The sequence below is a fragment of the Mesoplodon densirostris genome, chromosome 18, assembly GCF_025265405.1.
Source record: "Mesoplodon densirostris isolate mMesDen1 chromosome 18, mMesDen1 primary haplotype, whole genome shotgun sequence".
Lineage (NCBI taxonomy): Eukaryota > Metazoa > Chordata > Mammalia > Artiodactyla > Ziphiidae > Mesoplodon > Mesoplodon densirostris.
This window is the reverse complement of record NC_082678.1, coordinates 40,722,192-40,747,959: the sequence shown is the minus strand read 5'-3', so window position 1 is coordinate 40,747,959 and position 25,768 is coordinate 40,722,192. Positions and strand designations below refer to the sequence as shown.

Genomic DNA, 25,768 nt, shown 5'->3' with positions numbered 1-25,768 from the left:
AGATTTTAAAGTGAGAGGACCAGAAGCTCTGAGAGATGCCCAAGCAACACTTATATGGAAAGGATGAGCAAAAAGTGAGTAGTCGGAGAATGAGAGGAAGTGCCCGAGAGGAGGACACTTGTCATGGAAGCTAAGAGACTAGTGAATCTGGAATCTCCTGGGTTGAACAGAGCCAAGAAGTAAAGCAAGATAGGACTGATAAGAAAGAAGTCACCAGTAATAGACCTAATATAAAATTTGTAAAATTGATCAATCACCATTTTAAAGATATTTGATGTGTAATTTTAGAAATCTAACGAATTATTAGCATTTATTCCCAGTAACTGAAATGAACTCCCCACAACACTCAAGAGTATAAGAAATGACACATCCATTTTTTTTTTATAATTGTGAAGTATATCATACATACAAAGAAGTACAGAATATATATGTACAGTTTAAGATGAATGATAAAATGAAAATGTATAAGCCAGGTTAAGAAATAAAACATTACCAGGGGCTCCCATGTGCCCCTCACCATCCCATGCCTCTTTGTCCCCAACAAGAAGGGATCAAAATCTGAATTTCATGATAATCATCCACTTACTTTTCTCTAGATGACTACATATGTATATCTGCCTGAAAAAAATATTCTTTGTTTAATTTGGTTTGAAACTCTAATGTACTCACCTGTAACTTGCCTTTTTTGTACAACATTATGCTTTTGAGATTCATCCTGTTGATGCATACAACTATAGTCCTTTCATTTTCACTGCTGTATAGTATTGTATTCTATGAATAGTATATACCATAATTTATTTATCAATTCTATCATGGATGAAGACTTGGTTTGTTTCCCATAATTTTGCTATTATGCACAATGTAACAATCAATATTCTTACATGTATCTCCGGGATGAAGCCCCAAGTAGCCTAGACTCTCCTTCTACATATGTATCCAATATATCTGCCCATGAGTGTCTGACATCTTCACTTAGGGCATTCAAGGTAGCTGAGAGGAGACCATTCTAACAATGCATGCATGTTCTTTCAATTAAAAGTTCATCATTATTTTCAAATATTTGATACAGAAAGGTTGATTTAGATTCAATATCCATTAGCAGCATCCCAAGAAATCTCAACATAACGTTTGTCAAGGAAGAAAAGAAGAGCTGTTAAGATTCTGTAAATATGTCAACTGTTCATTTTTGAATAATTGTAAAAGGCTTTAAATTTTGCACTACCTGCTTGTGTGAACACATCTTATCAATGATGACTATCCAGAATTTAAAGAGATCATTATTTAAAAGTGTTGAACAGGAATTATACCTAGTCATTTCAAGCAAAAAATCTGTATACAAAATGCAATGCTCATGGAAGCAAGTTCAAGTTTCTAATTAAAAAAATGGCAATTATTTCATCTGAACAATTACACAAATTTAATATCTTCCTTAACACCACTTGCAGTAGCCAGACTCTCAGAAAGCACCCAAGGATTCTTCTTCCCTGGTATTCACATCCTGGTGTAGTTCTATTTCACAATGAATAAGGTGAACGCCTGTAACTAATGGGATTTTTGCAGAAATGACAGTGTGACCTCCAAGGCTAGGTCATAACAGACATTGGGGTTTGTCTTGCTCTCAGATCACCTGGTCTAGGGGAAGGCAGCCAGGGTGTTATGAAGACATTCAAGCACCCAATGGAGAGCTCCACATGCTGAGAAACTGAAGCCTCCTGCTGACAGTCAGCACTGACTTGCCAGCCACGTTAATGAGCTAACTTGGAAGTGGTTCCTCCAACCCCAGTCAAGCTTTCAGATGATGTAGCCCCTGATAACATCTTGTCTGAAACATTATGAGACATCATGAGCCAGAACCACCCAGCTAAACTGCTCCCATCTTCCTGACCCACCATAAACTATGTGAGATAATAAATGTCCCTTGCTATTTTAAGCTGCTACCTTTTGGGGTAATTTGTTACACAGCAATAGATAACTAATACACTTGTTATTTTTATTTTTCACACCATAATTACACAATAGAAAGACAATGTCAGTTGTTTTCAATAAGTCCCATATAGATGCCCCTCAAATCTCTTTCTACAATGGAGATTAAGGTGTGGTGCTGGAGAAAAAAGCAAAAGCTGACATTGCCAGTGTCAAGTAGCCTTCACTCTCAGACACCTTCAAGTCATCTCCACAGGTTCCTGTGTTTCTATGTTGGGGCAAAGGGACAAAGAGGATGAAGGGCAAAAGGTCATGGTGGGGGTGGCAGAAACTTTATTTGAAGAGTTTACAGGAACTTAATGGCCCTGAATTCACTCTATACACAAAACATGAGCAGGATCGACACATCTGGAATCCCCAAGCACTAAAACGATAAGGATGCCTTCCTATATGCAAAATAAAAACTCTGCAAAACTAGGATATGTGTAAGAAGCCCCCAACATTTCTATTTTTCCCTGATGCTTTTTTGAAATGTCAACTATCAAATCCATCTTAAAAATGGTTTTAGTGCCTCTGCTTTGTCCCTTTACTCATAGTTGGTCTGCCTACTGTTTAATCCAGCACTGACAAAACACTCTCTACAAACATAAAGATTCATGTTGTAAGGTGGACACTCTTCATCACAGCACCTCCTGTGCCCCAGTTATTATTAAATCAATCATTTTACCTTCCAGCTACTGGCTTTTCCTGAGGGGCTCTTATTAGCTAAGCTGCCTTTAATAAGTGCTTATTCTGTTAATATTCCTTTGAAGCCCATTCTAAATGTTCTTTTTACCCAGAAACTCTGCAGTCTCTGATTGGTGACTAAAATCAGGGTGGCAGGGCAGAGAGGAGCTCATTTCAGAACTGCAGGCCTCCTGCTGCCCGAATTGTCCCTTTCCTTGTCCCATTCTCACCTTACATGCATGCAAAGGGCCAAGCTATTTATATCCTGAGCATGGAGAAGGACTCAGCAGGTGACAAATGCTAATTTCTGAGGTCAGGAAAGGTGCTTCACATTATCCCTTTTTGAAGACAAGATGCAGACAAAGGGCAGGACAGGGAGGCTCTGAACATCCTACATATTCAATAGTGCTTTGCTGCATTTAAGAACTCATTCCTGCCATAGTCATGGAAATCAGTGATCTCATAGTTTTAGCCCCCATTTTTCAGATTAAGCACACACTCAAGGCATGGACAAAGCAGGCCAGTAAAACTATTTTATTTTCTTATAATTGATATTAAAATTATGAAGCTAAGCTGTCTAATATGACAGCTACTAGCCACATGGGACTATTTAATTTTTAATTAGTTAAAATGAAAAATCCAGTTCCCTAGTAGCACAGCACATTCTAAATGCTCAGTAGCCACATAAGCACTGTTATAAAATATTTCAGTTATCATGAAAAAGAAATAAAAATTTGATTGATTTCCCTTACATCTATTTTGTGATTTGACATTGTTTTTAACTTTGAATTACACATTTTGGGAGTAGGTGGGAGAACCATAATACTTTCAGTGTCTGGACACCTCTAAAGAATTTAATGTGACCCTAGCCAGCACGCTCCTTAGCAGCATTTATATCCTTGATCTCCCCTCCATGCGCCTCATCCATAAGCATGGCCCCGGACGGTCACCCACGAACACCTCTAATCCACGAGTTCAGACGCGAAACCTGAGCCTCGGCTGGTTTCCTAGCAACAGCGACGCGACCCCGCCCCTTACCCCGCGTTGCCTCTCCTACCTTATTGGACCGGAGTGGGCGGGAACAGCAGTCAAGTGTCCAATAGGAGGGGAGCGGAGGAGGGAGTCCTGGCCGCGTCCCGGTCGCCCGGGAAACCACTGCAGGCAGGTTCGCGCGCGATGCCGAGCGCCGAGGAGCTTCCCGCGCTGGCTGAGGAGAACGCGGACTGGGAGCCCGGCGCCGACCCGCGGCTGCGACTCCTGGGGGCCTACGTGGCCCGGAGCCTGCGGCCGGCTTCGGGCGCCTGGGAGCGCTGCGCGGGCTCGGCCGAGGCGAGGCAACTGCTGCACGCCTTCCTGGGCCGCGGGGCCGCGGAGGGGCCGCGGCCGCTGCTGGTGGTGCGGCCCGGGCCCGGGGGCCTGGCGGTGCGCGCGGGGCTGGACGCGGGACCCGAGGCCGGCGCGCCTCGTGCTAAGAGGCTTTTTTGCCTGCGCACCAGACCTGAGCCGCCGGGGCCCGACAGCCTCCGCGGAGCAGTGCTGTGCGGGGACCTGCCCGCCATGCCGCTGGAGCACCTGGCCGCGCTCTTCTCCGAGGTGAGGGTGGGTCGGTGGCCCCGTGCTGGCTGCAGCTGGGAGGGGGAGGGAAGGAGGAGGCGGGGCCGGCGGGGCGGGGCTGGCGGGGCGGGGCCGTGGGAGAGGAGACTGGAGCTGAGCTCGAGGAGTTAAGAATAAAGTGGGATGGGCCGGCGGGCCGAGCTAGCGGGAAACTAGGACCCTGGGCTGCCCCCTGAGATGTGGAGGCGAGCCGTGAAATGGCAGCTGCGGGAAATCTGAGCAGGGGCTGGGTCCGAGTCAGGCCATCGCGGGGCACTTGCTTCATTCTTGGTCTGCGTTCAGGCCAAAGTCAAGGCGAGGCTAGATTCTGTAGAGGACCTGGGTCCTGACCTCTTTTTGAGGCGCTGTTTCTGAATCCTCCCTGTAAGCTGGCATTGCAAAAGCCCGGGAGTTGGGGCTTGCCTGGTTGCGCAGTGGTTGAGAGTCTGCCTGCCAGTCCAGGGGACACGGGTTCGAGCCCTGGTCTGGGAAGATTCCACATGCCGCGGAGCAACTAGGCCCGTGAGCCTGCGCGTCTGGAGCCTGTGCTCCGCAACAAGAGAGGCCGCGACAGTGAGAGGCCCGCGCACCGCGATAAAGAGTGGCCCCCCGCTCGCCGCAACTAGAGAAAGCCCTCGCACAGAAACGAAGACCCAACACAGCCAAAATAAATAAATAAATTTATTTATTTTTTAAAAAGCCCGGGAGTGGTGGACCCAGGGGCATGTCCTATGGGTCAGTGAGGTGAAGGAGGTGAAGGGCTATCCACGCTCTCTACTTCTGGAGAAGAGTTAAAAAGGAGAGGTGGCTTGGTTTTGATTTTCGTGTCCTTCATGAACTAGAGGTCACCCCTGTGCCCAGGTAAGAAGTTGAGGCATCCAGTTGGAAATGTCCAGCAGGCGTTTGGAGGGGCCGACCTGGAGCGCAGGAAGGAAGGTCTACCCGGATGTGGATTATGGAGCGCTTTGGTGGCACCGCAGCAGAAGCCTCCGGAGTGCAGGGGTGCCCGGGAGAGATTCCTGGGACACTTAGACCTTTCTGGAATAGGAGTGAACGTCCCTGGAAGTTGGGTGTGTGTGCTCCTGGAGGCTTGATGCCCTGCTGTGTGATGTTTCCTGTCACAGGTGCTGTGGGGAACACCAGAGAAATAAAGACAAGATCCCACCTGTGAAATTCACCATATATATATATATATATATATATATATATATATATATATATATATATGTATATGTATGTGTATATATATATATATATATATGTATATATATGGCATCTTCAAAGCTAGTGTGACTGAGGTGGAGACAGACCTTACCTAAAGTTGGCCCCAGTGCTGGCATTGGGTCCTGGAGGCTCCCTGCTGCGTCAGGTGTTAGGCCTTCGGTTGCTTCATGAGGAAGCTTTGGGGAGGGGGAGTTCCAGAGAAGGGTCTGGGGTGACAGAGGAGCTCTAGGGGACCCAGGGAAGCTAGGTTTCTCAGTAGATATGGAAGTATTTCAGTATTTTAATAACCGAATGGCTTTACTGCTGTGTGTTGTCTGAACAGCATCCCTGCAGGAATCCAAGCGTGGATCAAATTCCCTCATGCACGGTGATGATAGGAAGAAGTGCTTGAAAACAAACGTATGGTTACCAAAGGGGAAAGGGGAGGAGGGATAAATTGAGAGATTGGGATTCACAGATACACACCACTCTATATAAACTAGATAACCAACAAGGACCTACTGTGTAGCACAGGGAACTCTACTCAATGTCTTGTAATAACCTACAATGGAGAAGAATCTAAGAACGAATATGTATATAACTGAATCACTTTGCTGTACACCTGAAATTAACATACGAAATGAACTATAGCTTAACAAAAAATTTTTTAAACTTTAAAAAATTTTTGAAAAGAAAATAAGATAAACAAAATGCGAAATAGGTGAATAGATTTTAATTTACAGAATAAAGACAATGTTTATTGATATGGAAAAAAAAAAGTTGGGTTCCGAGGACAGACACATGCATTTGGTCTCAGAGCCCTGCTTCACCTCCAGTGCTGAACTGGCTCCTGAACAAGGAGAAGGATTAGAATAAATGGAGAGCCGGGGATCTTTCAAGGTCTGGGGAGCAGACTGAACAAAGGTTCCGAGATGGAGCTACACGTAGTGTACGTAGAGGGCAGTGGGTCCGTCTCAGAGTGGCATCACGGCCAAGGAAAAAGCGAGTGAAAGTAATTTTAAAACACTTCAGACTCTTAAATGTTCAAGAATTTTCATCGGTGCATTGAAAGAGGCTGGAAACAAACTGAATGTTCATCTGTAGGGGACTGGGTGAATGAATTAAGGTCCGTCTATAATTAAAAGTAATGATTGATAATGGGACCGTTCTTAAGATAATTTTATTTTTATGGTGGCATAAAAAACCCACATAAAATTCACTCTCCCAGCAATTTCCAAGCGTACAGCACAACATTGTCAACCTCATGCACATCCTTGCGTGGCAGATCCCCAGAACCGTCCCCCCATCCTGTATGGTTGAAACTCTACACTCACTGAACAACTCCCACCTGTCCCCCCCTCAGCCCCTGGCAGCCACGTTCTACTTTCTGTGTCTATGAATTTGACCACTCTTGGTACCTCATGTAAGTGGAATCATGACGTATTTGTCTTTCTGTGACTGGCTTACTTCACTCAGCATAATGTCCTCAAAGAGGTTCATTCTCAAGGTAGCATGTGACAGAATCTCCTTCCTTTTTAAGACTGAATAGTATCCCATTGTATGTATATATACCACATTTTCTTTATCCCATTCATCCATGGATGGACATTTAGGTTCCTTTCACCTCTTGGCTATTGTGAATAATGCTGCAATTTAAGATAATTTTTTTTGAAGGTTTAGAACTGTACATATAGTATGCTACCGTTTCTGCTAAAAAAGAGAAAGGAGGGAGGGAGGAAAAACATTCATTTACAGAGTAATCCACAGGCCCAAGGAACTGGGCGACTCAGGGAGGTACAGGGGTAGGTAGACTTACTTTCTACTGTCATGCTTTTGTACTTTAAAAATTTGCACCATGCAAATGTGTTATCTGTTTTAAAAATCTAATAATAAAATAATAAATATAATAAAAAATAAATAATAAAAATCAAACAATTTATTTTTAAAATACCTCGAGGCCTTTACTTGCGTTTCTCAAAACCTCTAACAGCAGTTCTCGGGCCATGCGACCACTGCCGTCCCATCCGCTTTTTTCACACACCCTGAAGCTGATCCAGAGCCACTTCAGGGCCCTGCTCCCCTCCCACTCATGGATCAGCCCCTGGCTGCTGTGCTCCCCTGGTCCTAACACCTCCCCGTAAAGCGGCACTAAAGCCAAAATATCCCACCTGGATGAGAAAAGTATTCTTTGTTGGCGGGGGTGGGGTGGGGGGGTGATATTAACGAAGGAGTGAAGCTATAAATTTTAACTTTTCTGTCCCATTACACTAGCACAAGGTAAAAAGCAAATGCATCCAGGAAATGTTTCCAAGGGAGAACTGCCAGAATTTAGAAACCAGCCCTCCTGCTCCCTTTCTTCCTCCTCCCAGTCCCTTCGTTCACTGCTGCCAGGTTCCTTTTCCTAGAGCTCTGGAACTTGGATGCTGTTTTGAAGTTTGGGGTTTTGGAGAGGGAGTGTCACCCACCCTTTCTAATCAGGTGTCCAGTCGGGTGGACCCCCAACTGGGTCCTTCCGTTGCCCAGTGCCAGCTGGTGCCAAATGAAAGAAACCAGGTCCAGCAGAGCAGAAACTTTATTCTTTAATCAAGGAATGGAGAAGGGGGAAGCTCCTGCTCTGAAAATGCCACCTTCTCCCCGGCTGAGGAGATGGGTGGCTTGTACAGAGCCCGGTGAACAGCAAGGGCGGGGCGGGGCAGGAGGAGCGGGCATGCGCAGAGCCTCCGTGCGTGCGTCCGGAGCGCCTCTCCTCGAGCGTCGCGACGCCTCTGCGTGTGCCTGCCCTGTCGCCATCTTGGACCATTCCGGTCCTCTCAGGTACTGCGGTTTTCCTTCCTTGCCGTTTCCGCAGCCTCTGCCTTAGTTTCTCTTAAGCAAGTGCAGCGGTGGGTGTAGGTAGATGGGTTGTTGAGGGCAGAAAAAGGGAGGCTGTAGGTTTGTTTCTGGTAAAAGTGTGGGTCCTTTTCCCCGTGAGAGGAGCATGGAATTTGGAGTCTGGGGGACCCGGGTTCCAGTGCCGGTTCTGTCGCGTTCGGTGGGGATGGTGTGAGCACGCTAGCTCACCTCTGTCAGGATCGAAGCACCTTGCAGGCTTGTCGTGAAATTTTAAATAACCCATCAGGACGCTTGGAATAGAGTGTGTTAGCATCACTGAGTCCAAGCCTGTAGTGCTCGTCGCACGGCAGGCTGATAAATCGAGAGAGGAGGTGTTGGGGCAAAGAATAGTGGCTTTAATCGGAAAGCCAGCAGCCCAAGAAGATGGTGGGCTGGTAGAACCATCTTCCCAGAGGTAGAATTCAAGCTTCTTTTGTACTAAACGGAGGAGGAGGTGCGGCTGGTATTACAGACTTGTTGGCGGCGCTTGCATCCTTTGTTCTTGCAGCTGTTCACAAAGGCCTGGTCACAGTGTGAACCTCCAGCAGGACAATTGTTATTCTCTGTTCTGCAACTTTTTGTTGACACCTTTAAAGGTCAAGCCTGGGAGGCAAAACCTTGGGAATAGGCTGTCGTGTGTTTCAGGCTCTAGGCAACATCCTTTTACAAAGATGCACAGCCAGCGTGATTAAGACAGGAAACAAAGCACAACGGTTAGAGCGAAAGGAATAGATACAACGTGGAGTCAGGTTGGTTCTCTGTTAACATTAGTTGTAGGTTTTCCCTAAAGGACAAGAATTACTGTGACTCTACATCCCCCTTAAAAGCTTTCTCATGGGCTTCCCTGGTGGCGCAGTGGTTGAGAGTCCGCCTGCAGATGCAGGGGACACGGGTTCGTGCCCCGGTCCGGGAAGGTCCCACATGCCGCGGAGCGGCTGGGCCTGTGAGCTATGGCCGCTGAGTCTGTGCGTCCGGATCCTGTGCTCCGCAACGGGAGAGGCCACAACGGTGCGAGGCCCACGTACCACCAAAAAAAAAAAAAAAAAAAGCTTCCTCACTTCCTGTCACCCCGCCTTGTCACTTTGCTCTAACCCAAACTTATCTCTCCGCAAAGACTCAGCCTTTCTACCTCTGAGATGGGACAGACATCCTTGCTCCTCTTTGCTCCTTCTCGATTCAAGTAGAAAACAGTCCAGTTTGAATCTGATGCCTTTAGACAAAGCCACCGTCTCCCCCCATTAATGTGTCATAAATTGATAGCACTGCCCTCATTTCCCCACGATTAGGTTCCTGCTCACTGTGACTCTCCCCCAGCGTTGCTCCCGTCTTAACACGTGGCTCTTTCAATAGACACATAAGTGATCCTTCATTAACCCGGCCTCTGGGCCCCTTGAACCTTCCTCCTCCGCTGACCTTTTCGCCCTTCCTATGTTAGCCACCCCTTCCCATGCTGTTCCCAGTCCTTGCGTTACCAGACCACGCCCTGGTGATCCGATTCCAGGCACCTCTTTCTCTGACCCTACTCCTGCCTTTCCGGCTCACTCTCCCCAGCAGCCCCCTACCGCAAGCCTGTGACCCTGCTGGGACCTGCGGTCCGTTGATCCTGCCGCCTGCCCTCTGTCCATCCTCCACACCCACATCCTTCCCCCCTTACCCAGCTCAAGTGCTCCATCATTATCATCACGGCCTCTGTCTCGCTTTGTCGTACGTCTTTGGCAAAACCATAAATCTGGTGAACTCCAACTCCCTGCCTACTGTATACCCGCCCTCATGAAGCTGAGCAAAAATGTCTAGACTGCGTGTCTAGTCTTGCTGTGTCCTATCCTTTTCCTCACCCGTCAGGCTCTTCCCCCCACATTGCGTGGAAAAGAAAGAGTTGTAAACGTTGCCAGTGACCTCTACTTGTCTGAATCACATGGCCATGTTTCAGTCTTTTTCCTGCTTGACCTGTGAGCAGCCTTTGGCACAGCTCATGATGATCCTGTCCTCCTGGAAGCACTTTGTCTTCACTTGGCTTTCAGGTCACCAGTCTTCTGGTTTCCTCCTCTCACCATCGCCATTTCTTCTGTTTCCCCTGTTGGTTCCACCCCCGCTTCTTGCTAACTTGCTAACATTGGAGAGCCCTTGGGCTCATTCCTTGGGCATCTTCTCTGTATATACTCAGTTCCTTGGGGGGCACTCATTCCCTTTCAGAATTTTATGAATCATCTCATCTACATCTACCAGATTTGTTATCTCCAGACTTTTCTTCTCTGAGCTCCCAACTACCAAATCCGACTGCCTATTCAGTGTCCCCACTTAGAAGTTCAGTAGATTTATCCAATTCTAACGTGTCCAGGAGCCTACTCCCAATTCTTCCCACAAGAACTTGACTCCACCGTTATTCTTCCCCACGTCAGCAATGGCGGTTCCCTTCTTCCTGTTGCTCGAGTCCCAAACCTTGGAATCATCCTGACTCCTTTTTGCTCACACGACTAATCCATTAAGAAATCATTTTGGCCGAGCCTTCAAAATTTATGTAGAATTGGACCATTTCTTACTATCTCCTCTACTCTGCCCTGTGCCAAGCCACTCTCTTCTGTATTATAGCAATAACTTGCTAGCCAATCTCTTTTTCCACTTTTGCCCCCGAGAGTCTATTCTCAACACAGTAGCTGGAGCGATCCTATTAAAAAAGATGTCAGACCATGTTGGTCCTTTGCTCAAAACCCTTCAATGATTTACATTCCTCAGAGTAAAAATCAAAATCCCACAGGCAGGGCTGCATGTGATCTGACCCCTTTTACTCACCCCTACTCTTCTTGCCAATCCTGTCCCAGTTTCACTGACCTCCACACTGCTCCTTGATCACACTAGGCATGCTCCCACCTCAGGGCCTTTGCACTGGCTGTTCCTTCTACCCTCAATATACTTCCCCCAAGGGTCTGCACAACACTCTCCCTATCCTCCCCAGTCTTTGTTCAAATGTTACCTTCTCCATGAGATCTGCACCAATCACTCTATTTACCATTACATCACTTCCAGCCCACCTGTTTCATTTTTTTTCACAGAACTTATGGTTTATTGACTGTCTCTTCCCTAGAATATAAACTTCATGAAGTCAGGAATCTTCGTCTGTTTTGTTCACTGATGTACCTTCCAAGCACCTAGAACAGTGCTAGCATGTGGTAGACTCTTGATAAATATTCATTGAGAATATTCATTTCATAGAAAGTTCACATTCACTATTTTTCTATCACTGAAAGCCCTCCAAAATGCACCCAAGCCCACCTATCACTTTTTCTTCAGACAGCATATATTTCAGTTATTCTCTGAACCTCTATTGAGTGCTTCCTGGATGCCAGACCCTAGGGAGGACTGTGGGTATAAGATACAGTCCCTGCCTTTTAGATCCTAGAAAAATTCTTGTTCATCCCCTCTGCCCTGTTAGGCCTCCTGCCATGGGTCCAAGGGGTCCTTTCTTAACATGAATGTAAGTAGAGCTCAATTTGTGACATTTTATCTCTCGGCACCCCCTGTTCACCTGCTGTTGTAAGTTCTCAGTTCAGTGATTGCTTCCAGACAGACCAGGCAAGGATCATTCTCTTGGCTTCATATGCTGGGTCCAGGCCTTCTATCTCACAGCCACATGGACTCACTGGTCGCATATGGAAACCAACCAACCATTTAAGTCCGTGTTTCCGTTTCAGTCTTTGCTAGGCAGCTCCTTATCACATTTCCTGATCATCTGTTTTTCTTTCTAGTATTCCCTTTCTATTAGTTGTGACCTTTTGACAGGCAGAGGTTCCTAATGAGTTGCATGAATTACAACTTTTTAAGTTGCTAATGGTAAAAACCTCAATTTAAATCAGCTCAGAAAGTTCAAGAGCAGCCTGATGCAGGAGCTCAAATGATGTCATAGGACTTGGTTTTTCCTCCATCTATAAACTTTCTCTTCCACATATTGACCATATTCGAAGGCTCCATCTGGTAGCAAGTTGGCCACCAATTGTTCCAGACTCATAGAAAGAGAAAGCTTCTCTTCCTCAAAATGTCCAGATAAAAGACTTTGGCCTGACTCTTATTGGCTCAGGTTTGTTCACATATCTACCTCTGGATCTGGAGATGAATACTAAGAGAAGAGGGACTGTGTTCAGTGGCCAGAACCAACTCAGGTTCACCTGCAGATAGATTCAAGGTCCTCAGGCCTCCTGTACACAGAGGGTCACGCTTACCTGCCTCTGTCCTGTTTTTTGCCTCTTGACCTTTGTGACAGTTTCACCCATTGATGAGGAAGGGATCCCTGCCCTAGGGTTGGGGGGATGGCCGTACACGTAACACTGGACAGATGAGACTGCCCTCAGGTTATTAGCACAGATATTCACAGTCCAGAGGAGGGAGATGCTGTGCCAGGCAGGGCCACATGGGGGGTTGTGCGTGGGAACAGAGCAAATGAACAGGGGCTGTGGGAGGCAAGCTTTGTACTATCGAGAGGGTGTGGTGCCCACTGGTTCCTGTAGGAGGATGGGATCGGCTTGCGTGAATATCCCACTGGCTGGAACTGAAGCCCACTCCTCAGGGATGGGCGGCGGCTGTGCCTGGTCCCCAGCCCCCTGCTGGACTAGGGGCCTTAGCGGCAGGAGCAGACTGGGCAGGGAAACTTGTGGATAGGCTATTTGAGGCCCTCCCGATTTTACCAGATGCCAAGGCAATACATAATGTTGATTATTAATAATTAGGTCTTACAGAACAGGGACCTGCAAAAGGTTGTATGTAGCTCTCTCGACCTTTCTCAGAATAGTCTTTAGGGTTTCAGAAGTTGCCTGCCTTTCTTTTCTGTGCACGTCTGTCCCAGGTTGTCATCCCCATCCTGGCCAATGAGAAGAATCACCCAGACTGGCCCCACGTGGTTTGTCAAGATGTCCAGCGACACGCCCACAGCCTCCAATGTGACCTCTTGGTTCTCCTTGAGCAAGCGAAGGGGAAAACTTTGCTGCCTCTTCCAGTCGGCTCAGAAAAAATGGGGTTTGTGGATTCTGAAGGTGAGACCACGTAAGTACCACCAGGCTCGCCATATGGGCCTCAGAGATATGGGAGATGCTGGTTTATCTGAGTGTTTTCTTTACGACTTTTCTGTTCCTGACTGCATATCTCTTTGTTCTGCACACAAGCCCACTGTTTGCCAGCATCCTCAGACTGTACGTTTTGAGCTGATGACTACCCTCGCCCCAATCCGTCTGCCGGACGTCTTTTAAGGCTATCACGCAACATGGCCTCTTTTCTGCTCAGAACTATTTCAGGGCTGAGAGTAGCCATGCTGATTTCAGTGTTTCGCTTATCAGGACAGTGTCTCGCTTATCAGGACAGTGTCTCGTCATTGGCAAAGACCCAGGCCCGGTCTGGGAGACAGCACGTCTCTTCCCAGCGTTTACCCAGCACACACTGTCACTGCCCAGACCCTCCTCCCCCAGCAGCTGGAGACTTTTTTCAGGTCCTGGGGATTTTTTTCCAAACAGAAACAAATCTGGCTTTGTTGAGGCTTGAGGTCCATGCCTCCCGTGTCCGGGAAGACATTAAAGCCTCATCCTCTTCTCCATGTAAGAGTGACACCAACTATCAGCTTCCACTTACCATTCCAGGTTTGCTTCTGTCCTGTGGGGATTCTTTTCTTTTTCATTCAAGCCAGGCTATATATCTAAATGCTATTTTTTAATCATCTTCTATCCAGCATTTCTCTATGTTTGTGGCAACAGGCCATCATCCTACATGTGCTCGGTCTGCCATATTGCTGGGAGTCTGCAAATGTATTATGTCATCATTGTGTATTCAGGGCCCATGATTTTATCTGAAGAATAAGTAATGCATGGGATAGCAATGTACTTTATAATGAGTTTTTGCTGTTGGAAGTAATTTGCTACATATATAATTTGAAGCAATTTCCCAGTTAACTGTAAAACTTACTGTGGTTTAATAAAAATACACAATTTTCAAAATAAATAAATTCAAATTATCCTTTTCCTATTCCTTTCTCTTTTTAACATAATAACATTCACTGTGTGTGTATGTAGTCATTGCTGAGTTTGTCTCCCTTTGTTCAAATTTGATAATTTCCCAAAAGGCTGGATCATATTTCAGGGAGGTGAGTATCTTCTCCCTTTAATACCGTCCATAATCACTTGTGCCATATCATTGCCCAGCAAATATGAATTTAATTAAATTAAGTGAAGGTAGGTTTCTGGCATGAAAATGCAAATGACAGATTCTCTTTCTTTGTCACCCATGTCCTGGGTTCTTGGCATGAACTACTGTCAGTTCAGACTTTGTGAAAAGGCAACCAAAATGTATTTTTGGTTTTTAATCCCTTCCAAACATCTTTAGTTAGTTAGTTTATTTAGAAGGTGTATGGGGGGAATGCATGGGAATTGCATTCTTCATTAGAAAAGTGAGGACAAAGGATAGTAATGTTTGGATGTCTGATAGCTTGCCTTGTGGAAGAGAAAGTAACCTATTTCCTCTTACTGCAGAGGTCAGAACTAAGACCAAACGAGGGACTGGCAGGGCCATAGACGTGGTTCAAAGTAGAGACAGACTGTCTCCCAGGGAGAGCTGATCTGAGGAATGTGCTGCCTTGTCAAGTAGAGAGCTGGCTGGCATTGGTGGGACTCAAGCAAGGGTTGGGTGACCATTTGGATGTTTTCTGTCCAGTGTATTCCTGCACTGACAGAAAGACTTGATAAGATTCGGAGTTCTTAAACTAGCCTTCAGAATATTGGCGAGCCTCTGAATCTTGAATAATTGTGTATGAATAACTGTATACACACATGCATAAGCAGCTTGTCTGAGGAGAAGATCTGTACTTTTCACTGATTACTCGTTAGAGCCTGTTACCCAACAAAAGTTAAGAGTGCCTGAGCTAAATGGAATTTCCCACCTGTTTTTAAAAGATTTGGGATTCTGTTTTGTGGGACACCCAGAGTTAAGCTATTTCCAGTGTCCCAGGAGATCTGTTGTGTCTTTCACAGCTTGGATTCTATGGATAAGTCAGTCATGTATGCCATTGAGTCTGCAGTGATCCAGTGGAGCCATCAAGTCCAGGTGGTGCTCAAGAGGGAGTCTTCCCAGCCTCTCCTACAGGGGGAGAATCCCACCCCACAGGTGGAGTTGGAGTTCTGGAAGAGCAGGTAGGCACAGGCTCAAACCCTGGGGAGCAGATGTCTCTCAGAGGATAATGGGCTGGGGGGGCAGCCACTGAGTCTGGTCCCACCCCCAGGCATCTCTCATCACCCCTGGAGCAGTCAGCTCGGTGTCATTTGGGTCAATGCAGTTCTTCTGTGCACTAGGAGTTGACACTTTCCCCAAGGTTCAATAGTCATGCCTCGTTTCTTGAGCTACCGTCAGTGTATCTTCTGGCATTTCTTCAAAGGCTCTTTCAATTACATTTAAAATTAATTAACTCTCTTTCATATTTTCTACTGTCTACTCCCTTCTCCTTGGACAGTCAGTATGCACACATTTTTTGTAGGATCTGGAGAAAGAGAGGGGTTTGGGCAGTTCACCACTGAACGGCGACTCCTAGGTTCCAGGCGGTCATTAGTTCATCGTCCACTGTCTTAGCCCCACAGGTTCCAGAAAGACCTAGTTATTGCTCTTGCTTATCCCCCCTCTTCCTCCCCATTTCCCTGCTCCTAGTTATCATTGTGCTGATTAATCTTTTACTCAAAAGGAGACAGACAGATGTTTGAAGCAGGCATCCCTGTCCTTGGATGTCATGTGACCAGGCATGCCTGTAGGGCTCCAGTCCCACTTGCACCCCGTGCTGAGATGCCCCATCCTCTTGCCTGGTTTCTGACCATTCTGCTGACCTACTGCGGGGCCCTCTTCCAGCAGCCTTACCCTGACACCTCTCTCATCCCACCCCAAACCTTCCTGCAAGAGCCAGAGACCTCCAGCTGCCAAGCTTTTGAGCCACCAGATGGTCACAGCAGTGTTCCCTGCTGCTACTTCCTGGAGCTGCCCCTTTGAACCTGTGTTCCAGACTCAGGCTTTGGTCCTCACTGTTCTGGGAACAGAGGCCTCTGCGGAAGAACCCTGAGGCAGGCTTCCTCTCTCTATCTGAGGGTGGGTCATCGCAGCGTGACTTGTGTTTCCTGATGTTCACCTGGATTCACTCTTCTGGTGCTGCAGGTCTGAGGATCTGGAATACATTTATAATCAACTGAGAACGATAAAGGTGAGGGGCATGGCGGGGCTTCTGGACAAGCTTCAGAGCAGCTACTTTCCAGCTTTCCAAGCCATGTTCAGAGATGTTGTAGCAGGTGAGGACCCGCAAGTATTTTCATAAATTGACTCAAATTTCGTATTTATGCTGAATTATCTTCCTCTCTGATCTCAGCAGCTTCCAGTCCTTATAGCCTCCAACCTGAGACAGTCTAGCACAGAGGCAAGAAGGCCAAATGTAGAGGCAGGGAAGCAGCTGCCCTGTGCTCTGTCTGCATTTCCAGCACTTTGTGCCCTTGACAGAGTCGCCTCACCTCTCTGAGCTTTCGAGTGTGCCATGGAACGGCGCACACACTTCCTGCCTGCTTCCCTGGGCTGCTGTAAGGTGGGGTAGGCGGAAGTTCCTTACTGACTGTACCGCACTGGCAAATGCGCTTTGTGATCCCTCATCTCTGCAGTTTACCTCCTTCCACCCCCTGGCTCTTCGGGAAGTCTCTGTTCCATTTCTAGCTCCATTCTGCCTTTTTTGCACCTACTGTCAGATGGGACTGCAATTTCCTGGCCATCTGAGCACCAGACAAGATCGGCCCTTGTCAAAACTGCAAATCCAGCAAAGTCTATAATTAGAAAGAGGTAAAATTTTTTAGGGCTCCCTCTCTCCTCATCAGTGCACTTTGCTGCTTTCCTTTCTCCTATCATCCTCCCAGCTCTTCAGTATTGTAGGTCAGAATGTGCTTTTAAAGGTGTTTGCAATTTCATATAACTTCAGCTTAACCCAAGCAGTGATTTTCAAACACTTTTTCTCTGTCAGAACTTTCCTTCAATGCAATCTCCTATGTGAGTCCAAAATTTAAAACTTGCCAAGGTATATTTGCTCTGCTAAAGAGGGAGTGTCCTGTGTCCAGAGCCCATTGGTGGATCACCTGTCCCACCTTCTCCCATAAGGTTTGGAAACCACTCAGATAAAGGAATGAAAGTTCCAGTGGTGGAGTTTCTGACATGCGCTTTATAACAGAGAAGAACTGGCTTAAGTAGCTGGTCTTTGAGGTCCTTCTGGGCCCTAAAACCTCATTCCGGAGGCTGCTTTGCCAGCATCTAGAGCTGGCTTGGAATGGGGTCCCTGTTGGGGTCTCAGTTTATTGCTTCTCTGAGAGATTTTGTGTGCCAGAGGAATCAACTGTTATTCCCAATTTATACTCCAATTCAAATGAGATAGTGTCGCCAAAAGTGATACGTGTACACTGCTGGTGTGAGAGATGGTTGTGGGAGATGTATGGACAGGTGTATTTTAAAATGTGCGAACGGGTAACTTTTTTTGGCACATGATACAAGTTTTCCATTTATAGTAGAGGTTTAAAGTTTTCATTTTATATGATTTTATTTAGGCTAAAATGAGAGTCAGTTTAGAGAAAAGTATGAAGTAATACTACAGGTTGTAGGCAGTCATGACAAATATCATAAAGGAGCTATGCAAAGGACTGAAATTTGAGGCTCTGAAATAAAACATACAGTAAAAGTATATTTATGAGTTGGTCATTTAGAGCCCCAAATATATTTTTCACATTAATAGGTTAATAGAGTACAATCATTCACATTGATTAATAGTTATAAAAGATTCGGTTCCCCAGGCTACCTTCTAAAAGTTGTTTGCAGAAGAGTATAGGACAGCAATGAAAAGAAGTTAGAAACAACAATATCATCATAATAGTCCCAGAGAAACACCACTGTAAAAATAGAAATCCTTGAAATATATAACTCAATCCCGATGATGGAAGAAAAGAAATTTTGATTAGAGTTGCCAGATAGAGACTTGGTCAGAAATATTGGTGGGGTCTATGGAGAATAAAAATATTTTAGAAGCTTACAACTGATTTTCTCATTTCAGAGCATCTGTCTTCTGCACAGATATACTATGTGCATTGTTCTTATCAGTCACAATCAGGGTAGTTCTTTGGCTTAAAGATGGATGGAAGAGAAGGAGAGGAAAAGAGATAGTCCTGGATTAGTGGGCACGTGGGAAGTAAAGAAAGAGGTTAAAAGGATGTAGGAAAATGTGCGGGAGCAAGATTGTCTGAAGTGGAATTGACTGGGCAACGAAGAACCTTGGAAACCGGAAGTAAAGATACCCTGGAGGGGAAAGGACCAGGGCAGTAAAGACTAAGTGGGGAGTTCTCGCCTCTGGCCACTAGGGAACAGGGTCGGCACAGTACGGCCCAGCTGCCAGTCCAGGCTATTTGTAGGCGGATGTGTGTGGAGAGAAGTAAAGGCCAGGGGTTCTCTGGAGCTGATGTGGACTGGCTCACAGTTTCTCAAGAGAGCCCACTGTATGCAACCCTTTTCAAAGCGCCCTCCCTAGCACTCAGTGACGTCAAGTTAGCAGCTTGAGATCAGACATGGTGGGAAGATTGGGAGTATTTACACCCCAGAAACTGGCAAATGCTAAAGGCTTTTGAGATGAAGGCTTTTGTCCCAGAAGGGCTTGTTGTTAAAGATTTATCAGCAAACCACAGATATCCCTGTGCAGCTGGGGTTTATGTTTGAATTTTGTTTTGTTTTCTGGTTGTGCTGTGCGGCTTATGGGATCTTAGGTCCCCAGCCAGGGATTGAACCCAGGCCCCCTGCAATGGAAGCACGGAGTCTTAACCACTGGACCTCCAGGGAAGTCCCTATATTTGCATTTTTTAAAAGCTGTGCACCTAACTCTGTTCATCTCTGTCTTCATTTGGCTTGTGAGCCAAGGTGATTGCACCCTGGAATAGATGAGCTGGCTCTCAAACGTTGAGCTCTTAAAAATCAGGGGCATGCCTATTTGTATGATTAAAGGAGGTTTTGCTTATTAAAAAATATAACATAGGGGCTTCCCTGGTGGCGCAGTGGTTGAGAGTCCGCCTGCCGATGCAGGAGACACGGGTTCGTGCCCCGGTCCGGGAGGATCCCATGTGCCGCGGAGCAGCTGGGCCCGTGAGCCATGGCCGCTGAGCCTGCACGTCCGGTGCCTGTGCTCTGCAACGGGAGAAGCCACAACAGTGAGAGGCCCGTGTACCGCAAAAAAATAATAATAATAACATTAAAAGGAAGCTCGTCAGGCACAATGGTCTCAGTTTCTCTTCCCTCGAGGCCCATGTGAAAGCCCGAGCGTGTGCTCATTGGAGTGGCTGTTGGATTCTGACACCCCCCACCCCACAGTGGTTCTGATACTCCCATCAGCTCCCCCATTTAAGAATCGCTGCTGGGCCTCCCTGGTGGCGCAGTGGTTAAGAATCCGCCTGCCGATGCAGGGGATACGGGTTCGTGCCCCGGTCTGGGAGGATCCCATATGCCGCGGAGCGGCTGGGCCCGTGAGCCATGGCCGCTGGGCCTGCGCATCCGGAGCCTGTGCTCCGCAACGGGAGAGGCCACAACAGTGAGAGGCCCGCATACCGTAAAAAGAAAAAAAAAAAAAAAAAAAAAAAAGAATCGCTGCTCTAATCAATTTACCATGACATCTGACTTTCAAAATTGGATTCACATAGTCCTTCCCACAAGTCCATTTGGGATATAAAGTACACCTCTCAAACTCCTGTGTGTAGTGAGCCCCACAGCCATCAAGCCAGGGCTTCAACATGATGAACTTGGGGTATAATCTCCTTTTACTCAGCTGGGCAGGGGTGGCCAATTCACAGTCTAGGCGAGTTATTTAGATCTTAATGTCTTTCCTTATAAAGTGGAGTAGTAAAGCTACCTCACAGGGTTTTCTATGAGTTGGTATATGTCTCGTGAGTTGGACAGTGCCTGGTATATTGAAACTGTTTACTAAATACAGTAATATATATTTTGAGTTTCCTTTAGGATGAATGCAGAGCTTCATCCACATAATATAACCCAAGACCATCTGCTGTCACATGACAGTGCCTGGTTATCTGCCCAGGAAAGAACCAGCCTTTATAAACCCTCCCTTCCCGTTCAGTTTGTTCAGTGGACTTTTGCATTCCCTGTAAGTGGCTTTGCAGAATTAGTGCCCAGAGCCACTGGTTTTCCTAGTGTCCCCTCTCAGCCACCACAGGATGGCTGGTGGAAGCCGCTCTCTTTCCTTGCCTGCGTTCAAAGGAAATGGCAGGAGATTTCCCGGCTTTGAATACCAGCAGAACCTTTCCATAATCAGCCTGGGCTATTTCTGTATTCCCTGTGACTTCTCCTCCATAAGAGCTTCATGAGATTCTTTATAAGCAAATATTTATCAGAGACATTACCATGGATGGAACGCCTGCTTTGGTCCAGGCACTGAGCTAGCTGTGTATGAAGATTCTGTGTGTGCTGCCCTCAGACCTTCATGAGAAACCTTTAAATTAGTTAGTGTTCAGCCTGTTGTTGAGGTTCAGAGAGGTTAAACATGCCCAAGGTCATACATTTGATGTATCGGCACTTGAAGGCAGAGCTCTCTGACTCTAAAACCTGTCCTCTGTCATCTGTCTTGTATTGCCTTGGAGGTAACAGCAACAAAGGAAACAGCAAACAGTTACTGAGCATCTACACACAGAGCACCAGAATGGGGCTGGGAGGGCCGCGAAGAGGTCCAGATACAGGACTTCCGTAAGAGAGCCTCCTCAGACCACTATCCCAGCTGCCCAGGCTCTTCTGTTTTCAGTGTTTCCTCATAAGAGCTAGAAAGTTTTCAGGGACCAGCCCTCTCTGCTCCCTTAGTGCAGGAAGAGATCACAGGCATTGCTTTGCAGATCCGTCACTCCCAGGCCCCAGGGCTTCGCTCCGTGGGTGTGAGCCTCAAGCCAGGAAGGTGACCATCATCTCCAATTCCTTCCAGCTCTAATGGAGGCGCGGGACATCCACACGCACCTAGTGCCGCTGCACGGCCACCTGGAAACGCTCGAGAGCCTGGAGTTTCCTGAGGTGAAGCCACGGCTGTGGCCTCTGCTGCACGTGGTCTGCCTGATCTGGGCCACGTGTGAGCTGTACCGCTGCCCCGGGCGCCTGATGGTGCTGCTGCAGGAGATCTGCAACCTTCTGGTCCAGCAGGTTTGCACCCAGGATTCCCCAACCTCTCGCTGGATGGCTCTGAGTCATGAGAAGAATAAAGTGTCCATTGTTTTCAGGGCAGGGAAATAATTAGGGTCCAAAGGGTTCTCAGACTTGAATTGTTTTATCATCACAGCCAGTAACTCACAAAGGTGTTCTCAGTCCTGCTGGGATCCTTGGGAGGACCCGGGTCAGGCGCAGGGTCAGGGTGGTAAATTTCAACCTCCTTAAGGATCTTAACGGCCTGGTATTAGGTCAGCAGCAAAGCCCAGCAGCTAAGAACGCTACCTCTGGAGTCAGGCGTCCCTGTGCCACATCCCGCATCACTACTTGTCAGCTGTGTGTGCCTGGGTGAGTCGCTCACCTGCCCTGTGCCTCACTCTCCCTCTGTGCAAGGGTGGGAAGAAGAGGACCTGCCTCGGAGAGTTGCTGGGTGGCTGTGAGGCTCCAGTGTGATCCTGTATGGCAAGGCTCACATCATGCCCCCACGTGCTAAGAACTCACTGCCCGTGAGCTGTGTACAAACAGCTTCTTGGCTCACACGCTCTGTGCTCCTTAGGGACCCCTGTAGCACCAACCAGGGCAGCGTAAACCTTGAGGAGGGCACCTGTAAACAGAATGAGGCCTTTAACAAGGTTTGGGTGATCAGCCCCCCCCCAAATTGACTCCTTTTACCTCTGAGGAGCTGGGACCCTGAGAAAACAATGAGCATGTTTAAAGAGTAACTAAAAATAAGTCACATCTGTGGAGCACATTGAAGGCTACAAAGTGCTGTGACATCCCCGTCATTTGTGGATGAACCCTGCAAGGTGGGCAGGGAGAACCTTGTTAATTTACTATTATTATTTAACGATGAGGGCTACAGCTCAGGGAGTTTAACTGAGTCACCAAAGGTCACCCAACCCAGGACCGGAAGCTAACTGTTTGACTCCTAGACCAGCGATGTTCCATCACTACATGTTTGTCAGCCAGGACTCTTATGATTGAAAGTCTAAGAAAAACCAACCCAAACTAGCATCAACAAAAAGATAACTTATTGGCTCATTTACCTCAGAAGTCCAAGGAAAGGTTGGCTTCAGCCCTGGGTTACAGTGAGGCCTGGATGAGGTCACCAGGACCCAGTTATTGTGCCCCTCCCTGTGTGATGTCCAGTGGATTCAGACTCACAGCTTTCCAGGTTCAAGCCTCTGGTTCAAAGAATTTGTGCACTCGAATTATTTACTATAGAAAGCCAATGAGTCACAACGAAACACCTGGAAAGGACACCTGCCCAGCCCCAGCTAGCCCAAGGAAAGTCTCACTATGTTTCCTTGTCTCTGGTGGGTCACTTGCAATCACTGACTATGGCTTGAACCCAGGTTCCAGTCTACCTGTGGAACTGAGGATGGGGTCCAACATTTCCTATATTAGGCTTCTGAAAAACATTGGTTGGGAAGTTACTCAGTTGAGAGCTGTGGGCTGGGCAGAGTTGGCCGTCCTGTACCTGCAGCCAGGCTTAGTGCCACTAACCTGTCTGCCCTCCAGGCCTCTAATTATCTCAGCCCAGAAGACCTCCTGAGAAGTGAGGTGGAAGAAAGTCAGAGAAAACTGCAAGTGGCTGTGGACACCTTGAGCTTCTTCAAGCTGGTGTTTCAGGACAGAAGGGAGAATCTCCATTCTTATTTCAAAGAGAACCAGGAAGTCCGGGAGTGGGATTTCCAGTCCTCTTTGGTCTTCGTGCGATTGGATGGCTTCCTGGGGCGACTGGGCATGGTGCAGGTGAGTGTTCTCGTTCCTGTCAGGCCCCCGGCTCCATGCAGGAGGGAGCCGTCCAGGGATCCAAAAAGTAACAGCAATAACAAAGAATGAATTCATGCCATTTGCAGCTACATGCAGGAACCTAGAGATTATCATAGTAAGTGAAGTAAATCAGAGAAAGACAAATATGTGATATAATTTACATGTGGAATCTAAAAGAAATGGTACAAATGAACTTATTTACACAACAGAAATAGACCCAGGGACATAAAAAACAAACTTGTGGTTAACAAAGGTGGGGGGAGGGTTAAATTAGGAGTTTGGGATGAACATACACACACTACTATATATAAAATAGATAATCAACAAAGACCTACTGTACAGCACAGGGAACTCTGCTCAGTATGTTGTAATAACCTATATGGAAAAAAATCTGAAAGAGAATGGATATATGTATATGTATAACAATCACTTTGCTGTACACCGGAAACTAACACAACATTGTAAATCAGCTGTACTTCAATTTTTTTAAAAAATGTAGTATTTAAGATTTCAAAAAAAAGAAGAAACTTGAACATTTATCAAATGAATTAATTTTTAAGACTAGCTGCCTTTCAAGATGTAAGTGGAAATCCTATTTTATTCTCTAATGGCAATTAAGTTTTCTTTTATCTCTCCTTTTCATTACATTTTGTGTATGGAGAATGCACTAAGAGAATGATAATGTATCTGCAATTCCCATGCTGTATTATTAGATCAAAATTTGGCCTTTCTTTTCTTTTTTTTTTTTTTTTTGCGGTACGTGGGCCTCTCACTGTTGTGGCCTCTCCCGTTGCGGAGCACAGGCTCCGGACGCGCAGGCTCAGCAGCCATGGCTCTCGGGCCCAGCTGCTCCGCGGCATGTGGGATCCTCCCGGACCGGGGCACGAACCCGTGTCCCCTGCATCAGCAGGCGGACTCTCAGCCACTGCGCCACCAGGGAAGCCCGGCCTTTCTTTTGTTTATTCCATGTTTGTGTCTGCCTATAGGATGACCAGATAAAAACTGAAAAGTAAAAAACAAAAAAAACAAAAAACAGTAAGAAAAGGTCCAAGACAACATGGTGGTCGCCCCACCCCCCACCCCCCATTGGCTGGAAAAACCCCATGATTCAATAACTATTTTGATTGGTCATCATGTAATGGTAGTTCTATCATACTAGAAGTTTAAGAAATTCTATCATAGACTCAGAAAGAAGGCCAAAGGAATCAATCGACAAATACAGTGGTTTTTCAAATTACCCATAATCATCTTGCTAGAAATCTCATGCAGATACCAGCGAGCTGACCCGATGCAGCTGGCCATTCCCACAAAGCCACTGCTTTGAACTCTGCTCTCCCACCCTCAGGGTTGCTCTGAAAACTACAAGACTAGCATGAATCCCTGTGCAAAAGAAATATGACTTTTGCTCAAAGTTGTGGCTCCCCTCCAGCAGTTGTTTAAAAGTTAATATGAATGTTAGTTTAAGGACCAAAGTGAGAAAGCATGAGGCTTTCTCTTTTGATTGTTTTAGAGTTTAGTGTGGTTAACAGGTGTTTTCACACTTTGCAGCTCTATATTTGCTTATTGAACTTTGCAGGGAGAGTAGTGGGCATAATAAAACAAAATAAATACTTGTCCTAAAACTAATTTGGGAAATTCAGGGTCAAGTTCAAGATTAAGACAATAGCAATCGGGACTGAGAAGGAATCAAAATCATGTTGCTAGCCATGATCAGCAGAGATTTGGGAAAAAGGGGCTGTATTGGGGGAGGCTGTGATAAGTGGCACAAACCATGGGATTATGAGGATAGGAGAGAGTGAGATTGAATTTGTTCATTCCCACTCAGAAAGCATCGGTCCAGCACTGCCATGCCCCAGGCACCATGCCCCAGGCACCACGCACCAGGCCCCATGCACCAGGCACTGAGCTGGGACCTGGAGGTAGGGCGGTGGCTGGGGTACAGCTTTGCTTGTAAGAAGCCCATGGACCAGTAGCCATGGCCCAGGAGAAGACAGAGAGATGGAGGAGATCTAGGGATGCAAAGACACAGAATCAGGAAGTTTCACTGAGGTGTATTAAGTGCCATGAAAAAAGCAAAATTGGCATGTTATTGGGAGCCAGAAGGAGGGGTCTCTAACCTAGAGAAGGTCTGAGAAGTTGGGAGCACAAGAGGAGATAAATTTCAAAACTGGAGTAGGAATTCTCCAGGGAACAAAGACGGGAGAGGGAATAGAGACAGACAAGATGTATAAGCGAGAAAGCGAGACGCTAGATCTTATGAAAGGCTCACCTTAAATCCTTCACCGGGATCACAGTATAAATAATTGATACCTAGCTTTATCCTAAATGGGTCCTTTTTCCGCAGCCGTTTCTACCGTGGCTCTTGACGAGCAGCCTCCCCTCTCCTCCCCCTCCACTGCGTCCCTTCCTCTCCGGCACCAGCCCCTTTGCTCTCGTTCAACCAGAGGTGACAGACACTCTCCTGCTG

At 46.7% G+C, this 25,768-nt stretch overlaps 1 protein-coding gene across 2 annotated transcripts in view; it reads left to right on the top strand.

Moving 5' to 3' along the window:
* Positions 1-3,825: 3,825 nt before the first annotated feature.
* The window catches only part of DNAH9 (dynein axonemal heavy chain 9), a 314,223-nt gene continuing 292,280 nt past the window's right edge, over positions 3,826-25,768 (top strand). For both annotated transcript variants that reach the window (XM_060082642.1, XM_060082641.1), the window contains exons 1-6: positions 3,826-4,242; positions 13,151-13,347; positions 15,318-15,476; positions 16,480-16,610; positions 21,311-21,522; positions 23,047-23,280. In XM_060082642.1, the coding sequence (XP_059938625.1) occupies positions 3,826-4,242; positions 13,151-13,347; positions 15,318-15,476; positions 16,480-16,610; positions 21,311-21,522; positions 23,047-23,280 (1,350 nt within the window). The remainder of the gene's footprint in view (positions 4,243-13,150; positions 13,348-15,317; positions 15,477-16,479; positions 16,611-21,310; positions 21,523-23,046; positions 23,281-25,768) is intronic.